This window comes from Brachypodium distachyon, chromosome 1, assembly GCF_000005505.3.
Source record: "Brachypodium distachyon strain Bd21 chromosome 1, Brachypodium_distachyon_v3.0, whole genome shotgun sequence".
NCBI classification, from domain to species: domain Eukaryota; kingdom Viridiplantae; phylum Streptophyta; class Magnoliopsida; order Poales; family Poaceae; genus Brachypodium; species Brachypodium distachyon.
Genome location: NC_016131.3, coordinates 61726023 through 61753500, shown reverse-complemented (window position 1 = coordinate 61753500; position 27478 = coordinate 61726023). Strand labels below are relative to the sequence as shown.

The 27478-nt window shown below is 43.7% G+C and overlaps 2 protein-coding genes across 5 annotated transcripts; one reads left to right on the top strand and one right to left on the bottom strand.

The window, feature by feature from the left end:
- Positions 1-405: 405 nt before the first annotated feature.
- On the top strand, positions 406-18970 carry LOC100834533 (protein ABERRANT POLLEN TRANSMISSION 1). 4 transcript variants are annotated; one of them, XM_003557774.4, is made up of 22 exons: positions 406-1077; positions 1203-1314; positions 1424-1720; positions 2600-2862; positions 3618-3828; positions 4452-4625; positions 4706-4783; positions 5444-5689; positions 7638-9737; positions 9975-11730; positions 11923-12026; positions 12773-13126; positions 13237-13355; positions 14467-14725; positions 15110-15334; positions 15505-15644; positions 16247-16319; positions 16502-16603; positions 16704-17030; positions 17178-17345; positions 17498-17882; positions 18388-18970. In XM_003557774.4, the coding sequence occupies exons 1-22, from the start codon at positions 929-931 to the stop codon at positions 18516-18518; spliced, it is 7773 nt and encodes a 2590-aa protein (XP_003557822.1). In that variant the 5' UTR covers positions 406-928; the 3' UTR covers positions 18519-18970. The 4 variants fall into 4 exon arrangements, with proteins under 4 accessions (XP_003557822.1, XP_010228617.1, XP_010228618.1 ...); XM_010230315.3 differs by lacking the exons at positions 406-1077; positions 1203-1314; positions 1424-1720; positions 2600-2862 and having other exon boundaries at positions 3692-3828; positions 4457-4625; XM_010230316.3 differs by lacking the exons at positions 406-1077; positions 1203-1314; positions 1424-1720; positions 2600-2862; positions 3618-3828 and having other exon boundaries at positions 4481-4617.
- A 3987-nt stretch (positions 18971-22957) lies between these two features.
- On the bottom strand, positions 22958-26121 carry LOC100826312 (cation/calcium exchanger 1). The gene has a single exon (XM_003561582.4). The coding sequence runs from the start codon at positions 25614-25616 to the stop codon at positions 23883-23885; it is 1734 nt and encodes a 577-aa protein (XP_003561630.1). The 5' UTR covers positions 25617-26121; the 3' UTR covers positions 22958-23882.
- Positions 26122-27478: the final 1357 nt, after the last annotated feature.

The window sequence follows — 27478 nt, the reverse complement described above, 5'->3', positions numbered from 1 at the left end:
GTTTGTTTTGGCTGTTGGTTTGCTAGTTTGCCAACCAATCTCTTAGGTTTGGCTGGTTAACTGTGATTTTAAATAGTGCGAATGGAATATTAGATGGAAAATGGTGTCTTGCTCATAAGTCATAACAGAGGGTATAATATTAGATGGAGAATTGTGTTCTGATCCAAACAGATGAATGCATATAAACTGGTTAATAACAGAAGCATATGTATGCTACATGAGCCGGCGCCTCCAGATGATTTCGTGAGTGCTTATTACAATTGCATACTGTCATTCATTCAAAATTTCAAATGATGCAATTTGTAAGAGTGTCGTTTTGAATGTTAAAAGAAACAAAATAAAATAAAATCAGTGACAGTGAACTAAAATTGAATTCCCAAAGTTATTTCCGTTAGCAACTTTGGGTCAATGCAGAAGGCCCTGACCTTGTTCTGGTGTCACAGTCTCACAGACATGAAAAGCTGCAGGGAAGGCGTCCGGCAAACCGAGCACCTCGACAGACGGCGGCGGCTTCAGCCCTCGGCCGTGTCTGCACGGCTGCACCGGCGGGAGTCGAGTCTCAGCCGGAAGAAGCCGCCGCGGGAAAGAAGGACATGTTTTTAGTTTCTTTCTCCAGTTCTCTGGAGTTGTTAATTTTGGGCTAGACGTGCTTAACCGCCACTTCCCTCTGCTTCCTCTTTGTCTCTCCCCCCTCCGGAAATGGCGCACCACCTCCTCTCCACTCCTCTTCTCCACCACTACTTTACTTTGCAATCCCTCCACTCCGTCGGGCTCCCCTCCTCCTCCACCTCCTCCTTCCCCCGATCGATCGGATCTCCTCACGCGGCGCACCGCAGTCCGCCATCGATCGCAATCGCACGGAGAATTTTCGAGTTTGATGTGACGACGGAGCGGTGGATGCAGCAGCTTAGGGGAAGAAGGAGCAGCGATGATGCTTGGGCTCGTGCAGCTCCTTGTGGGGTTCGTCGTCGCCTGGGAGGCCCTCGAGTTCGTCCTCCGCTACGGCCTCCTCCTCTCCGCCCTCAAGCTCGTCGTCATGGCGGCCCTCGTCGTCACAGCGTCATGTGTCGCCTTCCTGTATGCCCCCGCCCCTCTCTTTTTGTTTCTAAGCCAACAAACCATCCTTTGCTGCTCTTGTCTTGTTCAATTGTTTTGGAAGGGGGGCAATCAATTTCTTGTAAATTGTTGCAATCCAAATGCAGCTTGTTTGCCAAGGCTCTGGCATGGGTGCTCCGCCGCGTGGCGAAGATCTCCATCGGATGCCGCTCCTATGGCTTCAATTATCTCAGGGACATCACCATGAACTCCCCAAAGGTAATCAATCATCTGCCTGCTTAGCTTCATCACTTGTTGACAACCCGTGTCCGTGCCAATGCCAATGAGATATATATGATCTAATCTCGCTCGGTTTTGCTTTTCACAGGGACCACTCGCGTCCATCTCTATCGGTGAAATTAGACTTGGCTTGCGAAAACCGCTCACCCAACTGGGATTCACCATACTAACTCAAGGTCCAATCGTGCAGTTGAGAATATCTGACTTGGACATTGTGCTCCGGCAACCTGCAAAATCTGCAAACAAAAAGAAACCTCCCCCTCGCAAGCCAACCTCAGCCTCACCAGCGAAACCAAAAGGAAAATCCAAAGGACAAGCAAAATGGAGGCTTATAACAAATGTTGCCAGCCTTTTATCACTTTCTATTGTGGAGCTGAAGCTCAAGGTACTCCCTTCTTCCTTCTTGTCATATATTCAACCTCTCACCACACATATATGCTGATGATTTTAGTGCGAATGTTGGTCCACTGAATTCGCTCAATAAATGGAGACAGTTCATACATGTTTTACTGTTTTAGCAAATATGTGGAATGGGATATGCAATACTTGTGTATTCTTCATTTCTTAATCTTCAAAAGCTTTTAGTTACTTAGTAGATTTATGTGCAAGTTTTTGCGCTCTCAGGCGTGTCTTCTTAATTTGGTGGTACATTCTATACGATACTGCCTCTGATCCATAAAAAGTGTCGTCCACTTAGTACAAAATTTGTACTAACTTACTCTTTTGTGTTATGGATCGGAGGGAGTACATCTTACATCTTACCAAATGGTTCAAACCATAATATATTTACAATTCTCGTGTTATCTAGAGTGTACTAAGGCCAATAAAGTCATCTTCAGATTGGGATGACAAAATGTTTTCCGCATACAGCTTTATATGTCAATTTGCACAGTTTTCGACTGTAAGCTATGGTATTTTCCAAGTATCACAACACCTTATATTGTCTCCCCAAAATGTATAAAGTATGTACAACAACATCATCTCTCTCATGGGACAACCCTAGATATGCCACATGGGCCAAATGCTCAAATCTATTCATCCATTGCACCAATATATTATACTTGACACCGCCCTCCAAATTCAAGGTGAATCAGAGTATCTGAAAGTACGACAAGCTAGATGTTTCTCTGAGAACTGAGGATTCAGTATGAGTTTCTGTGCTCCATTTATGGTTTATGTATATGCTTGTACTCTGTCCTAATTTGGCGCTGATAACTTGGCATTTTCTTAATAATGGTTTTGACACAAAACTCGGCTATTGCAGGCTCCAAAAGCTGCTCTTGGCATCAAAGACCTGAAGATTGATTTATCTAAAACTGGAGCGCTGCATCCGGTTCTTAATATTGAAATACACCTCATACCTTTATTTGTACAAGCATTAGAGATAGACAGCATTGACAACAATACTTCAGTATTTAGCAAATTGGATTGGTGGGTCAGTGGACAATACTGTTCAGCCATGGACACTTTTGACTCTAGCTCTTTCTTGTTTGAAGATATAGCACTCTCATGTGAGCTTCATCAGAGGTAACCCCTAACAGATAGCTTTGCAAACATTCTCCACAGTTTATAAGGGGTCATTCTAATAGAAACGTCACCGTTGATCTATGTGTGATCATTTTGATTGGAAAGGTAGTAGCTGTTGGTGTCTAACTAATTACTATTTGCCATCTCTTTTCAATGGTGATTGATGCAACATAAGCATAACACAAGTCATAAATGAGTCCAGAAATCACCTTCTGTGACTCAACTTTGGCGTCTGATACTAAATGTCAGAAGAGGAGGTTTTGCCTTCTCAATAGCACATTCCCATGATTTTGAGTTCCAATAATTTACTTATTGCACCATACATGTGATTCTCCAAAACTTATTGACAAGCCCAAAAGAAAATGTGCATTTTCAATCTCTTAGTGTTTATTAAAATTTAGGATCTATTATTACCAGGAGGCTAGTCATATTCCTAACAATCAGGGACATGTAGCAACAGTTTCATGCCTATGCCAAGCTAAATTTGGTAATCTTAGCCATTTAGTCGTTTTCCTTCAAATCTGTGAGAACCAATTCAATTAAAGAAACTTAATGTGTTGTCATGCTTTGTCTTGGAAGAACGAAAACATTTTTTTTTGTTAAGAGTATCTATGTGTGGTAGTGCAATGTTAGTACCACGTTATGTTTGCTTGCTTTAGCTCATCTTTTGTACTCCTATTTATTAGCCCATTGGGCCTCAATACATGACATCCACTTGATTATTCTTCCTTTGTAACATTATTAACGCTCTTTAGGGATAAAGGAATTAGAGTGAAGAATTTGGATTTGACGTGTGGTCCAATTGTTGTGAACTTGGAAGAAAAGCTATTCACCAAGAAGAAGCCCTCTGCTTCTACTGTTGTTGATCAGAAGGATGGACCTACTGTGGATAATAAAGCAGCTGCCAAACCTGAAGGGAGCAAGCTCTTGTCATTGAATAAGAAGATCGATTTGTTTCCTGAAAAGGTTGTATTTATTTCCTGTAGTGCCACTGATGTTTACCATCTTCCATTGTACATGGGTACTGCCATTTATGATTCCGTGTTTTCTAGTTTCTTTCTGCTTTTGACATTGTTAAACAAAAATCTAGATTGGTCACTTTGTCCACCAAATGGATGAGAACATAGTATGTTTAGTTATATTCACTTAGCATTGCGCTGCACCAATATTTTTAGAGGCAAGATGACTCAATGATGAATGCACAACCAGGCTAAGGTAACATAGTATTGTTAGATAACTCAATTTCTTTTATATTTTAAATAATCAAACTACTCTTCTCCACTTGTAATATTTTAGCATGAAACAACCTCTGCATGTTAATATATCTAATTAGAAGTGTTCCTTTTGGAAAAAACTCTAGGATTCTTATGTGTCAAACACACATATCATGAACTGATATGATATAATATGTGACCCAAGCACTGTACTCCTTCACAATCATTCTCCAGGATGCAATTTCAAATATTTATTGTTGGTGGCAGTTCAGCATCTTCTACTGCTCTTTGTTTTGCCATTTCAGTTGTTACATCCTTTTAATATAAGTTAGCTGCTCTGTTACCATTCACTAAAATGTAGTTGTTCTTTGGAAGGTTAGCTTCAATATGTCCAAGCTAGATCTGAAGTTTTTGCCAAATGATCATGGCCTCTCAATCAACAACGAAATTGGTAGCATTTCTATGAGACTTATGAAGTCACAGCCACAGAATGACGTCGGGGATGCTGCAACACACCTTTGGTTGGAAACTGATGTGACGGGTATTCATGTATGTTTCTGTGTATTCTGTGGGACATTTGTTTTTTTTTTTCCTAACTTACACTAGATCATGATTGTTTGTTTTTCCAGCTTCTAATGGATGGTGCTACATCTGTACTGGAGGTTACAAAAATTGCAACTGTTGTTTCAGCTAATATTCCCACTCAGGTCAGTCTGATGTGCTCACACCATAAATTTTTACTAGTACTATTGATTTAGTGATTTCTCTCAAGAAATTCCTGCGGGCTTCAAGTCCATCATAGCTGGAAATTGCTGCATTTGCGGGAAACACTTCACTGACAAACTGATACGAATTCCAGTTCAGCGCAGAATTTTGACTTGACTAGGTCTCAGTGTGAACAAAAGTAACTCAGGACTATTGATAAGACCACCGATTCCATCAGGTTCCAATCATGTGATGCACCAATACCACATCCATTTTTGTTTGTTTGAGGTATTGCTTGAAGTGGAGATCGTTAATTTAGAATACATGAGTGTGTCTATGTCGAATTTTAATGGCCGATATATGGATTGGGGAAATTGTGGGTAATTTTCATACTTGGGACTTAGTCAAGCTGGTTTCATGGCCAATCGAGTAAGCCCCAAAGCGGGTGCTTATCTAGCATGTGTTGATGATGTTATATACATTGCCATGTCTTGCGTTCATGCACATCCATCTTCACATGCACATGCACATGCACTGAGGGATATAGGGAATCATAGGTTTTCAGGTCCTTTTCAGTAAAACATATTTTGCACATATATGTTTTTTTTGGGTGTGTAATATCTTTCTCAGGGCTTATGTGTTGATGGATTATCTATTCTCAGTCAACATCGCCGATTCGAGCAGAAGTAAATATCAAGATTAGTGGAGTCCAATGTAACCTCATTATAAGCAGAATTAAGCCACTGATTTTGTTGAAGCCAGCTAAAAAGAAGCCCATTGTTCTTCATGAAAATTCACAACAAGAGAAGGCCCCCAAAGAAAAATTAGCACTGGCTTTGGTACTTACATTCTCAGCACCTGAGGTTGCTGTTGTGCTTTACAGTCTTGATGACATACCACTATTCCATGTAAGTTCCTTTTCATGTGCTTCGTTCTACTATTGTTTTCTCAGATTGAACTTTTAATTGCATGAAAGTACTTGTAAAGCGTACATTTTACATGAATGCACTCATATTTCAGTTGCCTCATCTTACCATCTTATATTTATATCTCCTTTTCAAACATCTACAACCCAAAAAGTTGTGCACGTCAGGTCCAAATTTAGCTTCTGGATCAGAAGAAGGTCAACTTTGTTGTTAGTAATCAGCTGAATGTTCATGAGACTGCAAACAAATCTTGGTAACATGGCTAATGCATTAAAATATACTGATACTTGATTTACAGAATACCTATTTTGAATTATTTCAAAGTGCTCTTTCTTTTGTTGTTGTGCCCTTTCCCCCCCGAGAAAACGCAAGAGCCTTGCTTGTTTTGAACAAAAACAGTAGGAGAGACTCTAACAGTACGTCTAATAAGAATACAGAGAGAGAACTGTACAGGAAGATTACAAAGGAGGATCTAAGGCACAGAACCCGACGCTCCTAGCCAGTCCAGAGCTATATCAGCCCCAAACCTGACACTCTGGACCTGAAAGTCTTCCTTGAAGAGGGCACATTGGAGGTAGGATGAGCAACCAAAAGATCCTCGAGTTTCATTTTATTGAAAAGGTAGAAGAGAATTAGCACAAGCCTAGGAAAAACAACACCCGCCAAGACCTAGAAACAGACATCACTGCACATCCCAAGACCCTGGCAGAACCACCCTAAGCCCTAGAGCACCAGCATGCTAGGACTAGGATGGTCGAGAATGCACTCTTTCCGCTGCTTCCAGATCATCCAGCAGGTGTGCAGGGTCAAGGATTCCAGCCCTTTGCACAGTAGCTTAGGATTCCACGGTGAGCGGTGCGCCACCAATCAGTGATTATCTCTCCCAGCACGGCGGCTGGCAGTTTGCTCTTATCCAGGTGAGGACATCATACGAAACTTGTTGTGAGAAGGGGCAGTTGACGAGCAGGTATTGCATCATCTCTTGTTCTTGATCGCAGAGCAAACAAGCTGGCTCGTGTGGCAGGTTGCGAAGAGCAAGTCTCAACGGTTCAATCCAGCGAGCCAGAAGAACAACTTCACCTTCTGTGGGCCCCAGATCTTCCAGTCAAGCTTCTAGGAATCGCAATACATGGCACCATGGAAGGAGGCTTGGTAGCATGAGCGGGCAGAGTAGGTGCCATTGACCCTCCACGGCTCATCAGTCAAATTAACCTGGGCGATGGCCAGCCACTAGCCAGAGGTCAAGATACTGCAGGAGGGCTGATGCCGAGGGGTGACCCTGAATATCCTGCACCGAACGGCTGTCCACGAGCCCATCTGTGACCATCCTGGATTTCCAAATGCGCTTGCCCACCATGCTGTATACCTCAGGCACAATCTCTGTCCATTGGTTTTCCCCAAAGATTGCAGTGGTGCCGTTCCCAACTTGCATCATCATGGAGGCAAAGAACAGAGCAATGTCCGCAGCACTGAATTGAAGATCATACCTATGCAAAATGTTAATTTGAAAGAGTCTCTACATTTTGCTCTTCTTTTCACTCGTCTCCATGCTAAACTTCCTAAACTTCTACTACATCAATAACTGATATAGCCATATGAGATTCAATTAGTTACAGGAAGCATATTCCACTTTCATGACACTTTTCCTTGAAACTCTTGTATATGATGTACTTGTGGTAAATGTAGTGATCACTCAATAAAATAAATTGCTGGCTGCCCATATTCTCAATTGTAAAAACCATCCAACAGTGATTGCTGGAATTCATGTCTGTTTGGAATTGCAGGAAGGTTAAGATTAAGGGATTTCTAATTACTGTCTTCTGTTGGTTTCCAGCTTCTTTCATGTGTCCAAATTTTGAATCACATCAAATTGATGTGTTACCATTTTATTTTAACTACTAATCATACCTGTAAATGCTGGAAAATGCAGTGTTGCTTGCAGTCTACTCATTTTTCTGCAAATAAGTTGGTAAACCAAGGAACTGAACTGCACGCGAAGCTTGGAGAATTGAAGTTTCTTGTTGCTGCGAAACATCAAAAGATGATAAAAGAAAGCATTTCAGGCACCTTACTGCACATTAGCCGCTCAACTCTTGATATGGATCAAAATGACGGAGGCAAAGATAGTGGCATAGACCATGCTAAATCTGCTCTCTCTGTTAATATATCTGGAATTGGAATGCATTTCTGTTTTCACTATCTTGAGTTGCTTATTACAACTGCAATGTCCTACAAGGGATTTGTGAAAAGCATTAGTCCCCCTAAGAAACGACCTGCACAGGAATCTTCTTCTCAAAAATCTCCCAAGAATTCTAAAGGTGCACAGCTAATCAAGATTAATGTTGAACAGTGCTCTATTTTGTATGTTGGTGATATGAGGCTTGAAGATATGTCTGTGGCAGACCCAAAGCGTGTAAATTATGGTTCACAGGGTGGCCGTGTTATGATAATCGACGATGCTAATGGTGGCCCAAGGATGGCCTATGTAAACTCAACCAGCCTTCCAGATCATAAGCATGTTGACTTCTCCACTTCTCTTGAGATTAACCGATTTCTTGTATGTCTGAACAAGGAAAAGCACTCCATGCAGGTTGAACTTGGGAGATCCAGATTAACACATAAAGAATATCAGTTTGGTGATAATTCTGCAGAGGAGGTTACACTTTTTGATGTGCAAAAGGCAAAGTTTGTCAAGCGTTCTGGTGGGCTAAATGACAATGCAGTCTGCTCCCTCATCAATGTGACAGACGTAGCAGTCTGGTGGGAGCCTGATCCTTGTCTGGAATTACTTGAAATAGCCACACGACTTAAATCAGTTCTACACAGGATGAAACTCCAGAATTCTGTTACGGAGGTAAAAGATGAAACCGTGCACATTGATACTTTGACCAAGAAAGATCATACTGACCATGGTCAGCAAGAAAAGGCACAAAAAAAACGGGAATCTGTTATTGCCGTTGACGTGGAATCTTTGAAAATTTCAGGCGAACTTGCTGATGGGGTTGAAGCAATGATTCATGTTGGCTCTATTTTCTCTGAGAATGCAAAAATTGGTGTTTTGGTTGAAGGAATAGCAGTCAATTTTTGTGGTGCACAGCTTTTAAAAAGCAGTCGTATACAGATATCACGCATCCCGATTTCTGTTTCAGACAGCCATCCTGATAAGAAGGTTCAGTCTGCAGCTACATGTGATTGGGTTATTCAATGCCGAGATGCTTATATATGCCTGCCTTTTAGGTTGCAGCTTCGGGCTATTGATGATGCAGTTGAAGACACATTGCGGGCCTTTAAACTTATTTCTGCAGCAAAAACATCCATATTATTTCCTGAGAAGAAATCTAGCAGCAGCAGCAGCAAAAAGAGCAAAGCAAAAACCACGGTATTTCGGTATGTGAGGGTGATTGTACGCGATCTCACAGCAGAAATCGAGGAAGAACCTATCCAAGGTTGGCTTGATGAGCATATCAGTTTAATGAAGAATGTATTTAATGAGTCCATAGTTAGATTGGATCTCCTTGATCACCTTGATTCAGCCAAAACTAAAGACTCCCCCAAGGAAAAATTGGATAGTTCTGCTTCTGAAAAGAGCAATGACTCCCCTGATGTTTATGTTGATGCACCTGGCGCACATTCTTTTGAAAAGCTTAGAGAAGAAATACATGTACAGGCATTTAAATCATATTACCAGGCATGCCAGAAGTTGCCAGTATCAGAAGGGTCAGGTGCATGTTCAAGTGGCTTCCAGTCAGGATTTAAGATGAGTACACGCAGGGCATCAGTTATGTCAATTTGTGCAAAAGATGTTGATGTGAGCCTATCGAAGATTGATGGGGGTGATGAAGGAATGATAAGTTTTATCAAATCTGTGGATCCTGTTTGTGCAAAAGATGACATTCCATTTTCCCGATTGTACGGTAGCAATTTTACTTTGAAAGCTAAATCATTATCTGCGTACATAAGAGATTACGCATTTCCACTATTTTCTGGAACCTCTGCTAAATGCAGTGGATGGCTTGTGCTGGCCCAGCAGGTTAGATTTGATGCTGTTCACTCTTTTCACTTATGGAATACTATTAGTATTTAGAACTGTTAACTCATCCTTTGCATGTAGAAAGAGAACTACTTACTCAAACTGGATATAGTTGTAAAACTTGTATTTTCTCCTTTTGTTGTAGTGCATCATAGTTCTAGGTTCTAGGGGGAATTTAAATATCCTGGTTCGACGTAACTCTGAATAATATAAGATTCTTTCTTTTTCTGGTGGCAGGCGACCTGTTTTCAGCCCCAAGTTCGACAAGATGTTTATGTTGGGAAATGGTGGAGAGTAAATCTGTTACGGTCTGGGACCGGTTATACCCCACCAATGAAAACATATGCTGACCTGCCATTGCATTTTCAAAGAGGGGAAGTTTCCTTTGGAGTTGGCTATGAGCCAGTTTTTGCTGATATAAGCTATGCTTTTACATGTGCATTACGGAGGGCAAATCTAGCTAAAAGATGGTTCTTTGAGCGCCCCGAACCCCCTAGAAGAGAGCGCAGTTTACCCTGGTGGGATGATATGCGGAACTACATTCATGGTAAATTCAGCTTATGTCTCGCTGAAACAATTTGGCATCTCCCTGCTGCAACAAGCCCTTACGAGAAGCTAGATCAATTGTTAATCACAACTGGCTATATTGAAATACGATATGTGGATGGTTATGTCAGTCTGTCTTCAAAGTGTCTAAAGGTGTACATAACTAGCCTAGAGAGTCTTGCAAAGAAGTGCAGTCTAGAAGTCCCGAATCATACAGCTATACCTTTCCTTGAAACACCCTCCTTTTTCATGGACATTACCATAGAGTGGGGATGTGATTCAGGTAATCCTATGGATCATTATATATTTGCTCTTCCTGTAGAAGGAAAACCACGAGACAAAGTTCTTGATCCATTTCGCTCAACTTCACTCTCGCTAAAGTGGAGCTTTTCCCTTAAACCTAGTACTGCTGAACCTGTGGAGCGTCAACGTAAGACTCAAGCAGTTTCAAATGATTCTCCAACTGTTAATGTTGGAGCTCATGATTTGGTTTGGCTAACAAAGTGGTGGGGCTTATTTTTCCTTCCTCCCCATAAATTAAGATTGTTCTCCAGGTTTCCACGGTTCAGAGTTCCTAGATTTATACGGTCCGGAAACCTGCCACTTGACAGAGTTATGACTGAACAGTGTATTCGTTTTGATGCTAACTTATTGCAGATCAACAATATGCCGCTGCAGGCTGACGATCCTGCTAAGGGTTTGACACTGCACTTTACAAAGCTTAGGGTAGAAATTTCTTCCAGTCGTGGCAAGCAGATATTTACTTTTGACTGCAAGCGCGAACCTCTTGATCTTGTTTACATGGGTATTGACTTGCACTTACTGAAGGTATTTATGAACAATATTCCTGAATCATCAACTTCTAAGGAATCATTAGACAATCCTGTCTGTGAAAAGGCCAAAACAAAAACTCGATCGACTGAAAAAAGTCAAGATGATGGATTTTTTCTGTATTCTGATTATTTCACTATACGGAAACAAACTCCCAAGGCTGATGCTGCTAGATTATCAGCATGGCAGGAAGACGGCAGGAAAAAATCTGAAACGATATCATTCAAGTCTGAGTTTGATGGGGGGGATGAAAGTGACCATGAACAATCAGGTAGTGACGAGGATGGTTTTAATGTTGTGGTTGCTGACAATTGTCAGCGAGTATTTGTTCATGGATTAAAAATTCTGTGGAGTCTAGAAAATAGAGCTGCCATCTTATCTTGGGTTGGTGGTTTAACGCAAGCATTTCAGCCTCCAAAACCATCTCCCTCTCGCCAATATGCTCAAAGAAAGATTCTTGAGAAAAAACAGGCAATTAAAGAAGCTGAGATATCTAATGATGGTGCCCTCAGTTCTTCACCATCAGCATCACACTCAGATCCTCCTCAACAGATTTCAGACCCACCTTCTTCCAGTGGACCGAGCAAGCTAGAACCAGCATCAAGTAGTGAAACTGGTATGTTTATCACACTATATTTTGTGCTAATTGTGACTGACCTGAGAACTAAGTTGGCGTTTTTTGTTTAGTAAAAAAAAATCAATAGGCATTCTTGTCGCACTGTTCAAGTTTCAACATTTCACAGAACACCTGCAAAATTTCCTAGCTAAATTATTAGTTTCTTACTTGGACTGAAAACTTGTGATGCAGCAATGAAACCATCGAACAGTAGTGATTCCGAAGAGGAAGGTACGAGACATTTTATGGTTAATGTTGTCCAACCTCAATTCAATCTACATTCAGAAGAAGCAAATGTGAGTATATTGCTGCCCAGTCAATTTATATTTTGAAACAGTACTTCACAGTTTAATAGATGTCACATTGTTTATTCAATATACTTGTATTTGGTTTCTACTTCAGTCGTACATTTGTTATTATGCAGAAATCTTCATATTCAGGGCATTAACAACCGCTGGTAGATAGTGCATATAACCAAGATTCTAAAAGGTCGATCCATAAAATTAGTGGATATAGCAGTTGTCAGTTTGCTAAAGAAAACGAATAATAAATGACTCCGAGGTAGGGTTCACCTGTTAATGGAGAGGAACTTCATATTTGAACTGAAATAACGAATTAAACTACATTTGATATTTGCATATTGCACACAAGTTACAGCCATTTAATTGGACATTATATAAATTATCACTGACTCCAAGATCCTGTTTGGAACCACGATTGCCATATGAGTTTTGTAAGCCCAAGGTCCAGTGAGAATGGATGTTTTCCTGTCTTACAGAATTCCTATGAAACTCTGACATTTCAAATGGTGCTTACACTTCACAAATTTGGTTAGAATCACAGAGGATTAGAGGTATAAAGGTTGCATGCGGACATTTCTTAACAGCTACTGAGTTTCTTTTTCAAGCCCATTTTTTTGTTATTTCCTTACTGACACCACGAACCTGATGTTTACGGAAGTATTCTTTTCAATTTTCGTTATCTACACCTGAATTTAGGAGCCTGCTGCAATGACTTAAGATATATGTTACAATTACATCAGGGTAGGTTTCTACTAGCTGCTGGTAGTGGGCGGGTGATGGTCCGTTCATTTCAGTCAATTGTACAAGTTGGTCAAGAATTTGAGAAGGCACTTGGTTCCAGCAATGTAGCCATTGGAGAGACCAAGCCAGAAATGACTTGGTCACGTTTTGAGGTCTCTGTAATGTTGGAGCATGTCCAAGCTCATGTTGCTCCAACCGATGTTGATCCTGGTGCTGGTATTCAATGGCTGCCAAAAATACATCGCAGGTCATCAGAAGTTAAACGAACTGGTGCTTTACTTGAGAGGGTCTTTATGCCATGCCAAATGTACTTCCGCATCACAAGACACAAGGGAGGAAATCCTGAACTAAAGGTCTATTCTCTTGCCAATTATTTCATATTACTTTGCGCCTTTATCTGAGCATATCCTGGAATAGTTAGTGGAGACAGCTAGTTTATCTGTTTACTGTTTTGGTAATGCAGGTCAAACCACTAAAAGAGTTGGCATTTAACTCTCCAGATATAACTGCTGGTATGACATCACGCCAATTTCAGGTTATGATGGATGTTTTGACTAATCTTCTGTTGGCAAGAGCTCCCAGGTATTCTTTCTAGTATCTTTTAATGCTTCCGTTTTTTTGCATTTCAGTACTATTATGCTATCAGTGTCGTCATGATAGATTGGGAAAATCGAGTCCTGTAGGTTCCTTCAGAAAACTAGGAAATACTCCGATAAATTGTGGTTTTGGTCATTTTAATGCGAACAAATGATGAGCATGTTATAGTTTGATGAGCTTTTATCAATGTGTCTTGTTACAGAACATCGCTTGACAGTGCTAAATGTCAAGTGTGATATACATACAATATAGTTGGAACCGCCGCCATAACTCCCTTGTAACTTTACTACTATAAAGATGTCAATCGGTGGCAATGATCTGTTCACCTTCGAACCGGCGTATCTCTATTTCAATCTCTCATGGTTAAAATGAGAGCAGGTGTAGTTGGTTTTATTAGATCTGATATAAATGACACTCACTCCTTTTCCCAAGACATGGCGTATTAGGTTTCGTTACGACAATGCATTGACTAAGAATTACTTCGTTATGATATGATATGAAACCACAATTATCAATAGGCACTTATCAGTAAGCACTTTTGATGACGAATCTATTGATATAAATGTCATGTCCTAAAAACCACATATTAACAAAATAATTGTTGGTCAAAGCCTTTTCTTAGCAAAACCTAATATGCCATGTATTGAGAAAAATAGGGTGTAGTATAATCTTCTTAAGCATGTATAATTTTTTAAAATCTGTAGCAACTCACGGGCCTTTGCTAGTATCTATATGTATCAAATAGTTGAACACCATACACACAAAATGCACAAACAACTTAGAACCTGACTGGAGTTAGTGCACCTAAGTTCGCATGGTAACCGCTAATATAAAAAAAAATCGTTGGTGTACTGTAATCACTAAGCAGGATTAGCCATTTCAAATTCTACATGGCAGACCGAAGTTGGTAATTACCATAGAATTTGTACTTTTATTTTTAGAGAATATAATTTGTACTTGTCAACATGAATCTCTTTCTTGAAAGAAAAGTAACACCGAAATATTTTGGATTCTATTAACTGGATCTGTAAACTGCCCCAGAAACATATCTTAGTTAATATTTGCTTCATGCTAATGAAACTACTCCACTTTTCAGAACTAAAAAGAGTAATATATGCTATCCCCTCGACAACGATGATGGCGACATTGCTGAAGAATCTGATGCAGTTGTACCAGATGGTGTCGAAGAGGTGGAATTAGCAAAGATCGATGTTGAAGTAAAAGAAAGAGAACGGAAGATACTGCTTGATGATATCAGAATCTTGTCTACTGGTAGTGAAGTATCTAGTGAGCCGAGTCAATCCCCAAAATCTGATGATGCTACATCAATGGTTACTGGTCCAAAGTCAATGCTGGTACGTTTAAGGGTTACGGCTGTCAGTCCATTCAAGTTCACATTAGCATAAAAGTTGTTTCAGTTCCTATAAATTGTGCTCGTTTGTAAACTGGATACTTCATATTTGCTTCACACTGATGGAACTAATAATTGAAGTTCTTTTCCCTAAAATAATAATAATTGAAGTTCTCATTAGAATGAATCTAGAGGAGTATCCCAGGAGCAATGATGAGATTACATGGTTATCAACCCACTGACCTCGGTTTGACGACTCACCCCACAGTCCCACTTAATAAGAAGTCAGGGGGTGTCCTCCTGGTTCACTTTTTTTTAATAAGCATGCATCTTATGAATAAACTACTTCGCTTTGATTATACCATCATGTCTTAATAACCTGTGCCAGGTAAAACGTCTGAAGAAAGAACTTGTAAATGTCCGGAATGGTAGGAAAGAAGCATATTCCCTGCTAAGAAGTGCTATGCAGAAAGCTGCACAAGTGAGGTTGATGGAAAAGGAAAAGAACAAAAGCCCTTCATGTGCCATGAGAGTTTCTATGAGGATAAACAAGGTAGTCTGGAGCATGTTGGCAGATGGAAAATCTTTTTCTGAAGCTGAGATAAATGATATTGTAAGTTTATTTGTCTCCAGTCAAGTATAATTCTTAAACTTCTGATAGTTCATAGGACTAGTTGCACTTTTTTCAAATTATGGTGGGGAACATTTACCTTTTTTTCCAAATATAAAAGATGTGCATGCCTGTTTATATCTTTCACTGATTTTTAAAATATGAATATGTAGATTTATGATTTCGACCGGGACTACAAAGACATAGGCATCGCTCACTTGACAACAAAGATGGTTGTTATCAGAAATGGGCTTGCTAATGCAAAATCAGATACTGTTCTTGCACCCTGGAACCCACCTTCTGAATGGGGCAAGTAAGGATGCCTTCTTTTCCCCTTGGAGTATTAATCATAGCAATTATAATATCTTTCTTATAAGAACGAAGTGCTGTGAGATTCCTTTTAGGCATGTGCGGAGTCTACTCTTGCCAACTGAATTGCAGATTGTTTCATGTCTTAAGATGTTGCATTTAGTCTTCAAGCCGGAACCTGCATTTTTCCAATAACAGTAGTACTGCCTGTTTATGTGACTGTGTTAGACAAAATATTCTGAAAGCAACTTCGAAGCACTGCTAGAACGAAATATATAAGACGTTTCTTTTGGTAAAGCACGTCTCCAAGCATGTGCATTGTACATGCTCTAATTGGATTGCAAGTGATACATGTTGAGTTCATGGGCTATGGGTTCCAACTATGCCTTTTTTGTGTGTGTATTGAGCTCGGCAGAAGTACATATATGATCAACTGCAGCTCCACTAAAACAAAAAAAGTGAGCTCAGGTTAACATGGATGCAATTACAGTTTTTTTCTTTCTGTTTCTGTTTCTGTTCTCTTCCTCCTTTGTAATGTTCTTATTAATTTGGAATATCTATTCTCCACTCTGAGCAATCACGGCTGAACACTAATTTATAATGCAGGAATGTTATGCTCCGTGTTAATGCTAGGCAAGGAGCTCCGACTGATGGGAACTCTGTAATTGAGAGTTTGCTGGTAAGTTCAGTTGGATTTTAAATTCGCAGTGATAATTTTTCCTTTCGAATGAACACCGATCTGGTGAAACTGTATATGCTTGGCTGTTTTGGGCTGTGTATTTACATGCATAGTGAATGATTGTTGGTCAAAAGGAAAATATTGGCGAATGACAGTGACTCCTTTCTACCTTGTTGATGTAGGTGGACATCTATCCGCTGAAAATTTATTTGACAGAAGCAATGTACAGAATGATGTGGGGATATTTCTTCCCTGGTGATGAGCAGCACCCACAAAAGCGGCAGGTTATATCAATTCCTGTTATTTTTGCCGTTTGATTTTTCAAACTTTAATTATGCTTTCTCCTTTGTTGCTCATTTTGTGCCTTCCCTTTTCATTATACAGGAACTTTTCAAAGTCTCCACTACAGCAGGGACACGGCGAGTTAAGAAAAACACTTCCGTTGCAGAAACAACCAGCCCCAGCAACCAGTCATCTTCATCTGACAGGACATGGGAGGAAAGTGTTGCTGAGTCTGTAGCTAATGAACTTGTTTCACAAATTCAGGGCCAATCAAATTCTCAAACTGAATCTCAAGATGCCAGTAAAGATTCCAAGTTAGCACGACCTGTTCGTTCTACTCGTGAAGAGAAGAAGCCTGTAGAGCCAAATGATGTGAAACAATCTAGACCTCAGAAAATGATGGACTTCCGCAATATAAAGATAAGCCAGGTCAGAATATACTTCAAGTGCTGTTCTATTATGAAGCCTCACAATACACAACCTGCTGAAGCAATTGAACTTTTTCTTGAATGTTTATTTCAACGGAATGTACTTGCTTTTAGTCCATATAACGTTTAGTTCTTGATGATATGCTAGGTTGAATTGCTTCTCACGTACGAGGGATTGCCATTTGCTGTTAGTGATGTAAGGTTACTCATGGATACCTTTCATCGTGAAGATTTTACTGGAACATGGGCAAGACTATTTTCACGTGTAAAGAAACATATCGTATGGGGAGTACTGAAGTCAGTAACCGGCATGCAGGTAAAGTTAATTTCATTCTGCTTTCTAACTTTGAAGCTCAATAGCATTTCAGATTTTGAATGCTAGGCAGTTAAAATAGCACATCATGCAATGTCTCTGAATCTTCAAGTTATTTCAAGGTAATCTTTGACTTAAACGTTACTCTTTTACAGGGTAAAAAGTTCAAAGCTAAATCCACTAGCCAAAAGGAACCAACTACAGGTTTAATAGCTGCCAGCGATTTTAATTTAAGTGACAGCGATGGCGATGAAGGTGGCAATTCTGATCAACTACCTGCTTTCCTTCGAAAACCAAGTGATGGAGCTGGCGATGGTTTTGCCACCTCTGTGAAAGGATTGTTCAGTTCACAACGAAAGAAAGCAATGCATTTTGTCCTAAAGACTATGAAAGGAGATGGCGATCAAGATTTCCAGGGTGAACGGAGTGAGAATGAAATTGAGTTCTCTCCATTTGCTCGGCAGTTGACTATAACAAAAACAAAGAAACTTATAAGGCGGCACACAAAGAAGCTAAAGTCTAAAGTCCCCACAAATGCAGGTGAGCTATGAGTTCCTACTTGCTGATTATAACTGTCAACTTTAATCGAAGTGAAAATACACGAAGGGTTAGACTACGGTCAGAAAAGCTCCTTGTTCCCACCCTTATTTTGAAAATACAATAAAATAGACAGAATATCCCATTGGTCTGTCTATAACAAGCACCTGTCTAACATCCCACCATCTAGCTTGCATGGTAAAAACATAATATTGCTTGCATTCGTATATAGTTGGTTAAGGAAATTGTAACTTTTCCACTACAAGCAAGCACTTGGAAATTGTATTTACCCCGAGATCTAACTGCCATCATCGTGCCCTTTTACTTATTGGAACTAATAAATTGTTGAAACTATCTAAGGGACATCAGTGAACAAAGTGGAGGTGCCTCTCATAGACTAGGAGTAGTTCTTATCAGCTGAACAAATCTATTCTCATTGGATTAGTTCAAAAATCAAAAGATCCTCATTACTTCCGAGTTGTGACGTCTGGGTTGTCTTCTTGTGCAGGTACTCAGCAGGAACATGGGTCGGATTTGCCACCGCTAGGCCCTTCTGGGCACCATACGGACTCCTCGTCTTCATCTTCCTCTTCTGACAACGACGAGCATTCACCGGTGGAAATGAGCCCAAAAGATTAGCCAGTGCTTGCGGGGATGGTTCTTTGCTGCAGTAAAAGCTGGTTCAGATGTTGGATGCTTCTTTCCAGATTCCAGCTGGATCGATCGACCTAGGTGATACATGTGAAGCGTTATTATTCGGAGACACGTACGTAGCTGCGAAGCATTTAAAAGTAAGATGTAGGAGGGTTTCAACGTTCTTTTTCATTGGATGGGGGGTTGAAATAAGAAAAGTTGAATTTTTGTAATCAGTAAGAGCATCCCTATCCCTTAGCACTCGGAAATTAGGCGCTAAGATAGACACTTTAGCTTTCTCTCCATTCACTCATCTAAGTTTCTTTTACATATACATTAGCATCACATAGAAGTGCTAAAGATAACTTCTCTCGCATCTATGTAAAGTAATAACAATGTTGTAAAAACAATTTACTAAGCTTGGCATTTGGTTAGTGGTGGTCCTATTTTTTTTTTAATTTAGTGTCTATTTCCACATCCCTCAACACGGTGCACAGTCTATTGTCTTGGGGCAACTCTAGTCACACGACCCAAATCCGTGGCCAAATGCGTCCGTTTTGGTCGCGACCCAGACAGGTCTGGACTAGTTGCCCGGCCTCCGTCTGTTTGGGTGTGCCAGTGCCCCAACGCGGCCACCCATATGGTCCATTTTGTTGTTCATAGACATGCGGGTTAGGAGAGGAAAAAAGAGCAAATGAAGGACAAGCGAAGTGCAAAGATGTTGTCTGTCTCGATCCAAACCTGGACCAAATTTGGGTTGGAGATGGATGGCGGCGGACCGAAAATCGGACGCGGACGGAAATGGGTTGCCCTGCTGGGGGCGCGTTTTGTCCGTTTCGGACTGGTCCAGCCCAACTGGGATGCAGATGCTACAATAGCAATCTGATGAACTCTAGGACCTGCAACTCCGCGAGTGTTTGGTTTCCATCATTACTGTGTTTTACCCCAATGCCAGCAGAAAGATACATAACCCCGTACACATTTGACCCTGTTGGGGTAAAACTGCGATCGTGTCAGACGTATGAAGAAGCAATCACGACGACATAACACTGAGGCAATGCTTGATGAGGGAGTTCGGCAAACATGACCACATCTTCAGATTCACGGAGTTAAGCGAACACGCCTACATCTCTAGGAGCACTTGCTAGTATACTCCACCGTATGTATTAAATTGATATATACAAAACCCATCGAGGACCGCTATGCCCCCGATGGTTGCCAAGGTATCTTTATCTTTCTAGTCCTTGAGCTACTGTACCGTGTCTTAACATATTAGGTCTATGTTAAATTTTCTCAAGAAAACACCAAAATTAAAGGGTAGCGATTCATAGGGTGTAAGTGTTTGGGTGTGAGAGTGTAGTACACCGACAAAAGAGGCACTTCAATGTTTTTAAATAGATTCGATTGACTCGTGCAGCGTGACCTATTCCTGTTGTCGACATTGATGGGAGACCACCCACATGGTCCAACAAAGGGAAGTGTGTCGTGTGGCTTGCCAAACTCCACTGGTTCGTGCTCTCTTTGAGACCAAAGAAAAATTCGAGGGGTGCCTGCCACCCAAAGTGGTAGCCCTTGAATTTGTGAGAGGCATTGAGGATCATTTTGATGGAAAGGGGCTACGCGCTTGATGACCCACAAGTGTAGGGCACCAATATAGCTATCTTCAATAAGAGTATCGATATGTTGCTTTTGTGTGGGATTGTGACACGATCCAATTGTTATCGTGTGGGACTGTGTCGCCTATGGCGCAAATGAACTTCAAGTTCTTGTCCCACCTGTCCAACTGAGGAGGAAGAAGATAATGAGTGGACCTAAGATGTCAGATCTGTTGTCAAATGGGAGAATCGGGTGTTGTGTGAAAAATTTAGCACAAATGCGTAGTTTCGTAATTTTCAGCACAAGTTAATTTTTCATCAGAGATGCATGAGAAAATCAATTTATTTCTCACAAAACTATTAGACGTGAACTGTTACTTATGGCAGAGTGTCTTATTAAGAAGTTTAGAACAAAACTTTGATAAACATTCCTCAAAATGAATCGCACAATTGCTATTAGTTTTACAAGCAGTGAACTCCCTACCGTTTTACACACTAACAACTAGACATTTGATCCGAAAAAAAGAGAGTAAAATGCATCATAGGTCCTAATTCTTTCGCAAATGTCTTAAGTTAGTCCCAATTCTTTGAAACTGCACATTTTAGTTCTAAAAGTTTCATAAGTGATTCATTCCAGGTCCTATACTGGCTCTGGTGTGTGCCGCCTGCCTATATGGCTCTTCGGGCCCACTCGTCAGGGACGAGAGCGACGGCGAAGAAACCGCCATTGCCGGGCGGCAGACGACGCATGCCACTCTGCCGAGAACCCTCTCTTGCAAGCATCCAATGACATGTACGTGGTACTGAACTTGCCATCTAACAGACTAAAGAACATGGTTGATTCAGGATTTGATCTTCTTACCTCAGCTGAAAAGTCCCACAACATGTTATATTGCTTTAATTCATTCCCAAGTATCTTCTTCATTGCTAGCCTTCTTGTCTTTGTAGTTTGCTTCTGGATGGTGTCATGTTGAAGTCAAGCTGAACCATGCTTGCAAAGTTCTTAAGGAACATCTTATCATCTTCCCTAAAGGACTCAATATACTTGGCAGCTAAGTACTTTGCATTCCCACTCCCTTGAGCATGTGTGCTGGCCAGTATAGTTCTTCACAACCCGGCTTTCAGTCCTACTGTCAGGGGAGGCAAACAAATACCAGCTACAATCTTCATCACAATGTTCTGTAATATTAATCCTTTGCCTGTCATTCTTTGCATCATTCACTCATGTAATGCCCAACAGTTGGAAACACCATGCCTAATTGGAAATTGACAACTTTCATATGCTCAGGCTTGAATCTTGTATGCTTAACCTTTTTCTTCTTCCTTTTCTGCATGTTTCCTGTTGCATCCACTACTATTACTTATTCATTTTCTGACTCATCCTTTTCTGGCAGTTCCATTTCTTCTGAATCATAGTCACTATCACACTCTTCTTTAGCCTTCTTCTTTCTGTCAGCACTCGTCTCATGCACATCATCAAAAAGATCATACCAATCTTTCCCTATCTCATTGTCAGTCTACCCAGTTTGAACCGCTGTCATCTGAACTACTTCCATCAGCATCTACATCTGCATCTGTTGGTTCAACATTTCTTCTACTCCTATGCATAACATTGTGGTCAGGCACTCTCTCTTTCCCTTTAGCTGCTTGGCTACTCCTCTCTGCATTGTTCATGCCTAGTCTCGTTGGGCTCAAGACAGGAGGCAGTGGTGGTGAGCCAACAATGCAAACATCATCCAAACACAGGTTGCTAAAAAGATCATCTTTATGGTCAACATAGAGTGAGACAATCATAAACTTTGGAACAACTGAAGCCATGGCTAAAGTGTCGGCATCACGGTCAACAATGCGTAATCCATCACCCATGTTCTTCCCAGGAAGAAGCTAGTACACCTTACACTTGTTGTGTGTAGCCCAACTGTTCTATGAAGTCCTTAATCCAAATAGGTGACCATGTATCAACCTCACATCCATCAAACCAATCAACCATGTCATCTACATAAGACTTGTTCGCCCCGAAGCCACAGAAGAATCCCCCATGACTGATGCTTACAGAGAATAGCGAATCACTTGGTCCTACCAAGAAAAATGACAAAATTTGTGCTCAAAATCATACCAAACTACTTGTACCTATCATTGAGTACAACTAATTGATACAAATTTTTGTGAAAACAGCAATGGAGGTTAGGTTAGGGTTGAGATTCCGCCAGACTAGGGTTTTACTTACTGTACAGAGGCTGGCTGGCACCGGGGCCCCGTCGGACTGGGGCCATCTCGGTGGAGTGGCCTGCATCGTCCGCCGCACCGCAATGGCGATTTCTTCGCCGTCGCTCTCATCGCCGTCGGGTCGCCTTTGCGTCACGGAGAAGAGGAGACAAGAGAGCAGAGAAAGAGAGGTGGGGTGACGGGGGAAAGAAGAGGAGAAGGGAGGGGTTATTTGCAAAATAGCGTCCGCGTTGGGATCTGACGAGTGGGCCCGAAGAGCCACGTAGGCAGGCGGCATGCGTCAGAGCCAGTATAGGACATGGGATAACCACTTATGAAACTATTAGGACTAAAATGTGCGGTTTCAAAAAATTAGAACCTATTTGGGATATTTGCGAAAGAATTAGGACCTCCGATGCATTTTACTTGAATAAAAAACTAGACATTTAGCGTTTGTTTGGTTTTTGCCCAAATCCGGCTTACCAATATTTTGGTTGCCATACAATCTTGCTCATCCTTTATGCTATTTTCACAATTTTTACCAGAATTCTTCACAATTTTTAGTTAGCGAACGGTGGGGCATCTGTGGATCGATAAGGTGGATAGAGCCAAATGTAGCCCTTGGTCGGTCTTTCTTTAACGTAGTAGATCGCAATTTGGAACATTCTCTTACTAATGAGCGATGAGAGTGCAAAACGCACGAGGCCAAACCAAAAGCAGATTCAGACAAACAAAACCACGTGTAAGCAATGCATCGTTCACTTTGGGCGTGTTTGGTCTCCCGCATGGGCCTTGGCCCGCAGCCGAGCTGCAAAAACGGACCAGTTTGGTTCCCTGCACGGGCCTTGGCCTGCACCCGCACGCTGCATCGCAGCTGCAAAAAACGGGCTACAGCCTGCATGCCAGATACGCCCGAATCGGGCGTTTTTCTGGTGCAGCGGCGCTCTCTCGTCTCTTTCGTCTTCCGTTTCTTCCCGACTTGCGCCGCTCCGCCGCCGCCACGTGCTGCCGGCCAGCTGCTCCACCGCCCATCCATTTTCCTCCGCCGCAGTTCGCACGAGGAGCGGCTCCTCCTCGAGATCCCCCACCTTTCTTCCTCTGAGATCACGCCGTTCCTCCTCAGCCAGTCCTCCTCCGAGATCTGGACGCCGGCCATCCCCTGCGGGTCCTCCTGTGCTATTCCCCCGAGATTCCGTGGCCGTTTCTCCTCGTTTTCTCCTCCTCCACTGGCGTTTCTCCTCCTTTTCTCCTCCTCCACCGCCAACTGCCGCAAGGCTACCAAACAATCGGCTCCAGCGAGAGGATTGCATGCAGGCTGCTGCAGCCCGGCTGCTGCATCGCGGCTGCGCTGCGAGCTGGGGGCGTCAGCCCGACCAAACACGCCCTTTGTCACATACGATCTCTTCACTTTGCACACACTCGTGTAGTTAGTTAGTTAGTTCGCTGGCAGTGTACAACAAGATTCCTCCGCTGTGTGTCTTCTTCTCCCCCCTCCTCGATCTTGCGGGTGCACCATCAAAATCAAACAACAATTGACGTCCGTATGTGGTTGCGCGATCAGATCACTAGTTCAGGGTCTTGTCAAGAGAGAATCTAAGCTGACGACGCCGACGGCGTCGGCGAGCCTGACGGCGAGGAAGCAGAGGTAGACGAGTATGAGCCCGGCCCCGAGCACGGCGTCCAGCCTCATCCCGCGCGCCGGCAGCACGGCCAGCGCCCACGCCAGCCCGGCCGCCAGGAACCCCACGGTCACGTACGCCGACGCCTCCACGGGGACCTCGTATGGCTCCGGGTACCTTGCCGCCGCCGCCACGGCCAGCGACAGCCCCAGCCCCACCACCGTGTTGAACGCCGGGCCCGCGTAGCACCCCGCCACGGCCGTCCGTGCCCCCGCGTCGGACACCGCCGCCATGGCCACGTCGGACACCAGGTCGCCCACGGAGTTCCCCCACGCCAGCACGGTCACCCCCAGCACGCTGGCGGGTACCCCCGCGATGACGGCGGCGGACACCAGGAGGGAGACGAGCTCCTGGGCCAGTAGGTAGGACCAGAGGACGGACATCAGGAACCCGCCGGCCAGCCACGGGAGCCGCGCGCGCGCCTGTGGTGGGGCGCAGGGGTTTGTTGTCAGGGCTGCGGCGATGGCCAGGAGGATGCCGGTCAGGGCGCCCGCGAGGAGCGCGGTGAGTGAGGGGGTCGTGGTGGTGGCGGCGATGAGGAGAGGGGAGAGCAGCGCGGAGGCGATGGCGCTGGGCCTGGACCAGCGGTGGGCCGCGATGTCCGGGATCGTGAGGCGCCGCGGAAGGTACAGCGGCGAGTGGAGCGCCGCGAGCAGCAGGGCTAGGAGCGGTCTTCGCGGCCCACTGGGCCCAGTCGTCGTGGACCCAGTCTTGGAGTTGGAGGAGCCGACGACTGGGAGGAGCGGGGCGGCGAGGTCGTCGTTATCACAAGGCGGCTTCGTGCTGCTGTCGTCGTCGTCGTCGTAGGCGGCGTGGGTTTCGGAGCAGCAGTGGGAGGTCCAGACGAGGAGGACGTAAGCAACGTAGAGGGAGAGGAAGGCGGCGGCGGCCCAAACCGTGACAGCGCCAGTGATCAGCACGGCGAGGAGGTAGCAGAGCGCGACGAGGAGGAAGCACGCGTCGCGCACGAACCCGGGCCGCTCGATCACGACGCCAGCGCCTCCGCCACGGCTTTTGCGGGCAGCGACGAGGGCGACGGTGCCGGCTACGACCGTGGACACGAACAGCGCGCCGCCCAGGACGCCGCTGAGCCCCACGTCCCCCGCGCCATCGTCGCCGTCGGAGGAGGAGGAGAAGGCCACGAGGCTGGAGAGCACGTCCGGCGCGCCGTTCCCGAGCGGCAGCAGCGTGGCCCCGGCAATGGCCGGGGGCAGGCCGAGCGCGGCGGAGAGGCCCTCGAGGGATGCGCAGAAGTACTCGGACGCCGTGTCGCCCAGGAGGTAGAAGAGCACCGCCAGCCACGCTGCCATGGCCACGCCGCACGCCCACGCCGGCCACTCGCCGCAGTAGAAGGCCGCGAGGTAGTCCACGTACCCAACAGGCGCGCACGGCGGCCGCGACTTGACGTACCGGCACCGCGCCGCGCGCCCGTCCAGCGCGCGTAGCTCCTCCTGGCAGCTTCCCCGGGTGGCGGAGCCGGAGAAGACCCCGCCGCCCTGGCGCTGGCCCTGGCCGTGGCCGTGGCGCGTGGGCACGGAGAGGGAGAGGACGAGCATGAGCAGCAACAAGGAGGCGCCCGCGGCGGCGGCGGCATTGCGCCTGCTATTACTATGCAAGAAAGCCATCCAACTGTCCAAGGCCTTTATCAGCTCAGGCAGCTACTGTGCAGCAGACTGCAGAGTTAGCAGACAGAGAGAAATGTGGAGGTCTGCTCAGCTGCTGACTGCTGTGGTGGCTCGCCGCGGCTGCGGGAAGAGCGATGGACCAAGCTCTTGTCTCGTACTACTACCAACCGGTCTTGCTACGACGCTTTGTGCGACCAAATTCTGTTTTGGTTTTGGCTCCGTGCTGCAGAGTTCGTGTGCAATTTGGCAGGGAGATATAGTAATCATGCAAGGGGGGAATGGAACAGGACAGTAGGACACGTGCAGCTCAGGGAAGCCGAATAATCGTCTAGAACCCTGACACCGGTCATTTTCCTTCTTCTGTTTCCTCCTCCTGATCGATGAGACAGGCAGACACCATACTTTTGGATTGCTTATTGTGGTGAATGTTCCATGTCATTGGCTTAATCAGATGGAAAGATGCTACTTGGGCAGAAAGCACCGCATGGACGGCGCGGGTTGCAAAATTTGCGATTGCGAGCTGCGGAGAACTCGTCACCGTCGCCTGCCGACCAACATGCTAACCAAGTAACCAGTTAGGTGGCGATTCACAGGCTTTGCCTCATCCGAGTCAGACCGTGAGGATGATTGCTGGCCATTCTGCCGCGATTAGGACACGACGGCAGCCGCGCCGTGTCCTTGACCGACGTGGGCGCTTTGCAAATTAAACTGACGCGTGAGGCGTATCAGTGCTGGTGGCGTGTCTTTACCTAGTCCTTGATGCGCTCATTCCCAGCGGGACGTGTATTCACCGGTGTCCCTGTCCGCCTGAAGTCGCGCAACCTACCGTGTGCAGCTCACGGTGCAGCTAGGTGGTATCAACTCAGATCTATTCATAAGCCTCAAACGTGCATGTACGAATGAAATTGTAACTGTATGTTGATAAAATAATAATGAAATTAATTTTTCAATGATATAGCAACGAAATAATATATGCTAATGAATTTTCAATGATATATCAACAAAATATCAATGAAGTTTCAAAAAATAATATAGTTTCGTTAACATATCACTATTTTATAGGCATATAATTGAAATTTCATTTATTTTTTGATGATATATCCTTCACATTTCGTTAACATACGTTTGTGTCATTGGTATATCATTGGAATTTCAATATCATTACAATGTTGTTAAAATATCATTACTATTTCCATTCATACATGTTACCTGGGTGTGATTGTGGATGCCATGTGGTGACATATGGTAGGTTGGCCCGGTTCCGATAGGTAGCAACATCGGTAAATAAGCTGCATTAGCAAAAACGTATGTGGGAGTAACTACACCGATGGTATGAAAAAACCAAACTGATTAAAATTAGTAGATATCGGTACATTTTTTATAAACATGATCAAACTTTATAAAATTTGACTTAAGACGAAGCAAAAACATCTTATAAAACTCAAGGAGTTTCAAAATATGCTTTTCGATCCTAAAAGTCAAATATGCTGTCGACATGACTTGGCATCACATCTGAGTTCTATGATTTTTGTTTTAATAAAGATCGATGCCCTGGCCTGCTGGACGAAATGGACGGCAAAAGTCCAAGTAACAATATCAGATTAACAACGGACGTGTGAGAGAGGTCTGAACGAATCAGCAGCAGATAAGACCACGAGGATACCACAAAATCAGTATCTTCACCTGCAAAAGGGTGCTGATCCCAAGCCAAGCTGTAAGGATTTCCGTATTTATCGAATGTCAGGATTCTCCATGTTGGTCTGCAGTCTGCACACGGTTAAGCAAGTTGACTCCAAAGATCACACGGTGACGTACTCATGCACGCAGAGGGGCTGCGTGTGTATGCATCTTCTGGTTCTTCT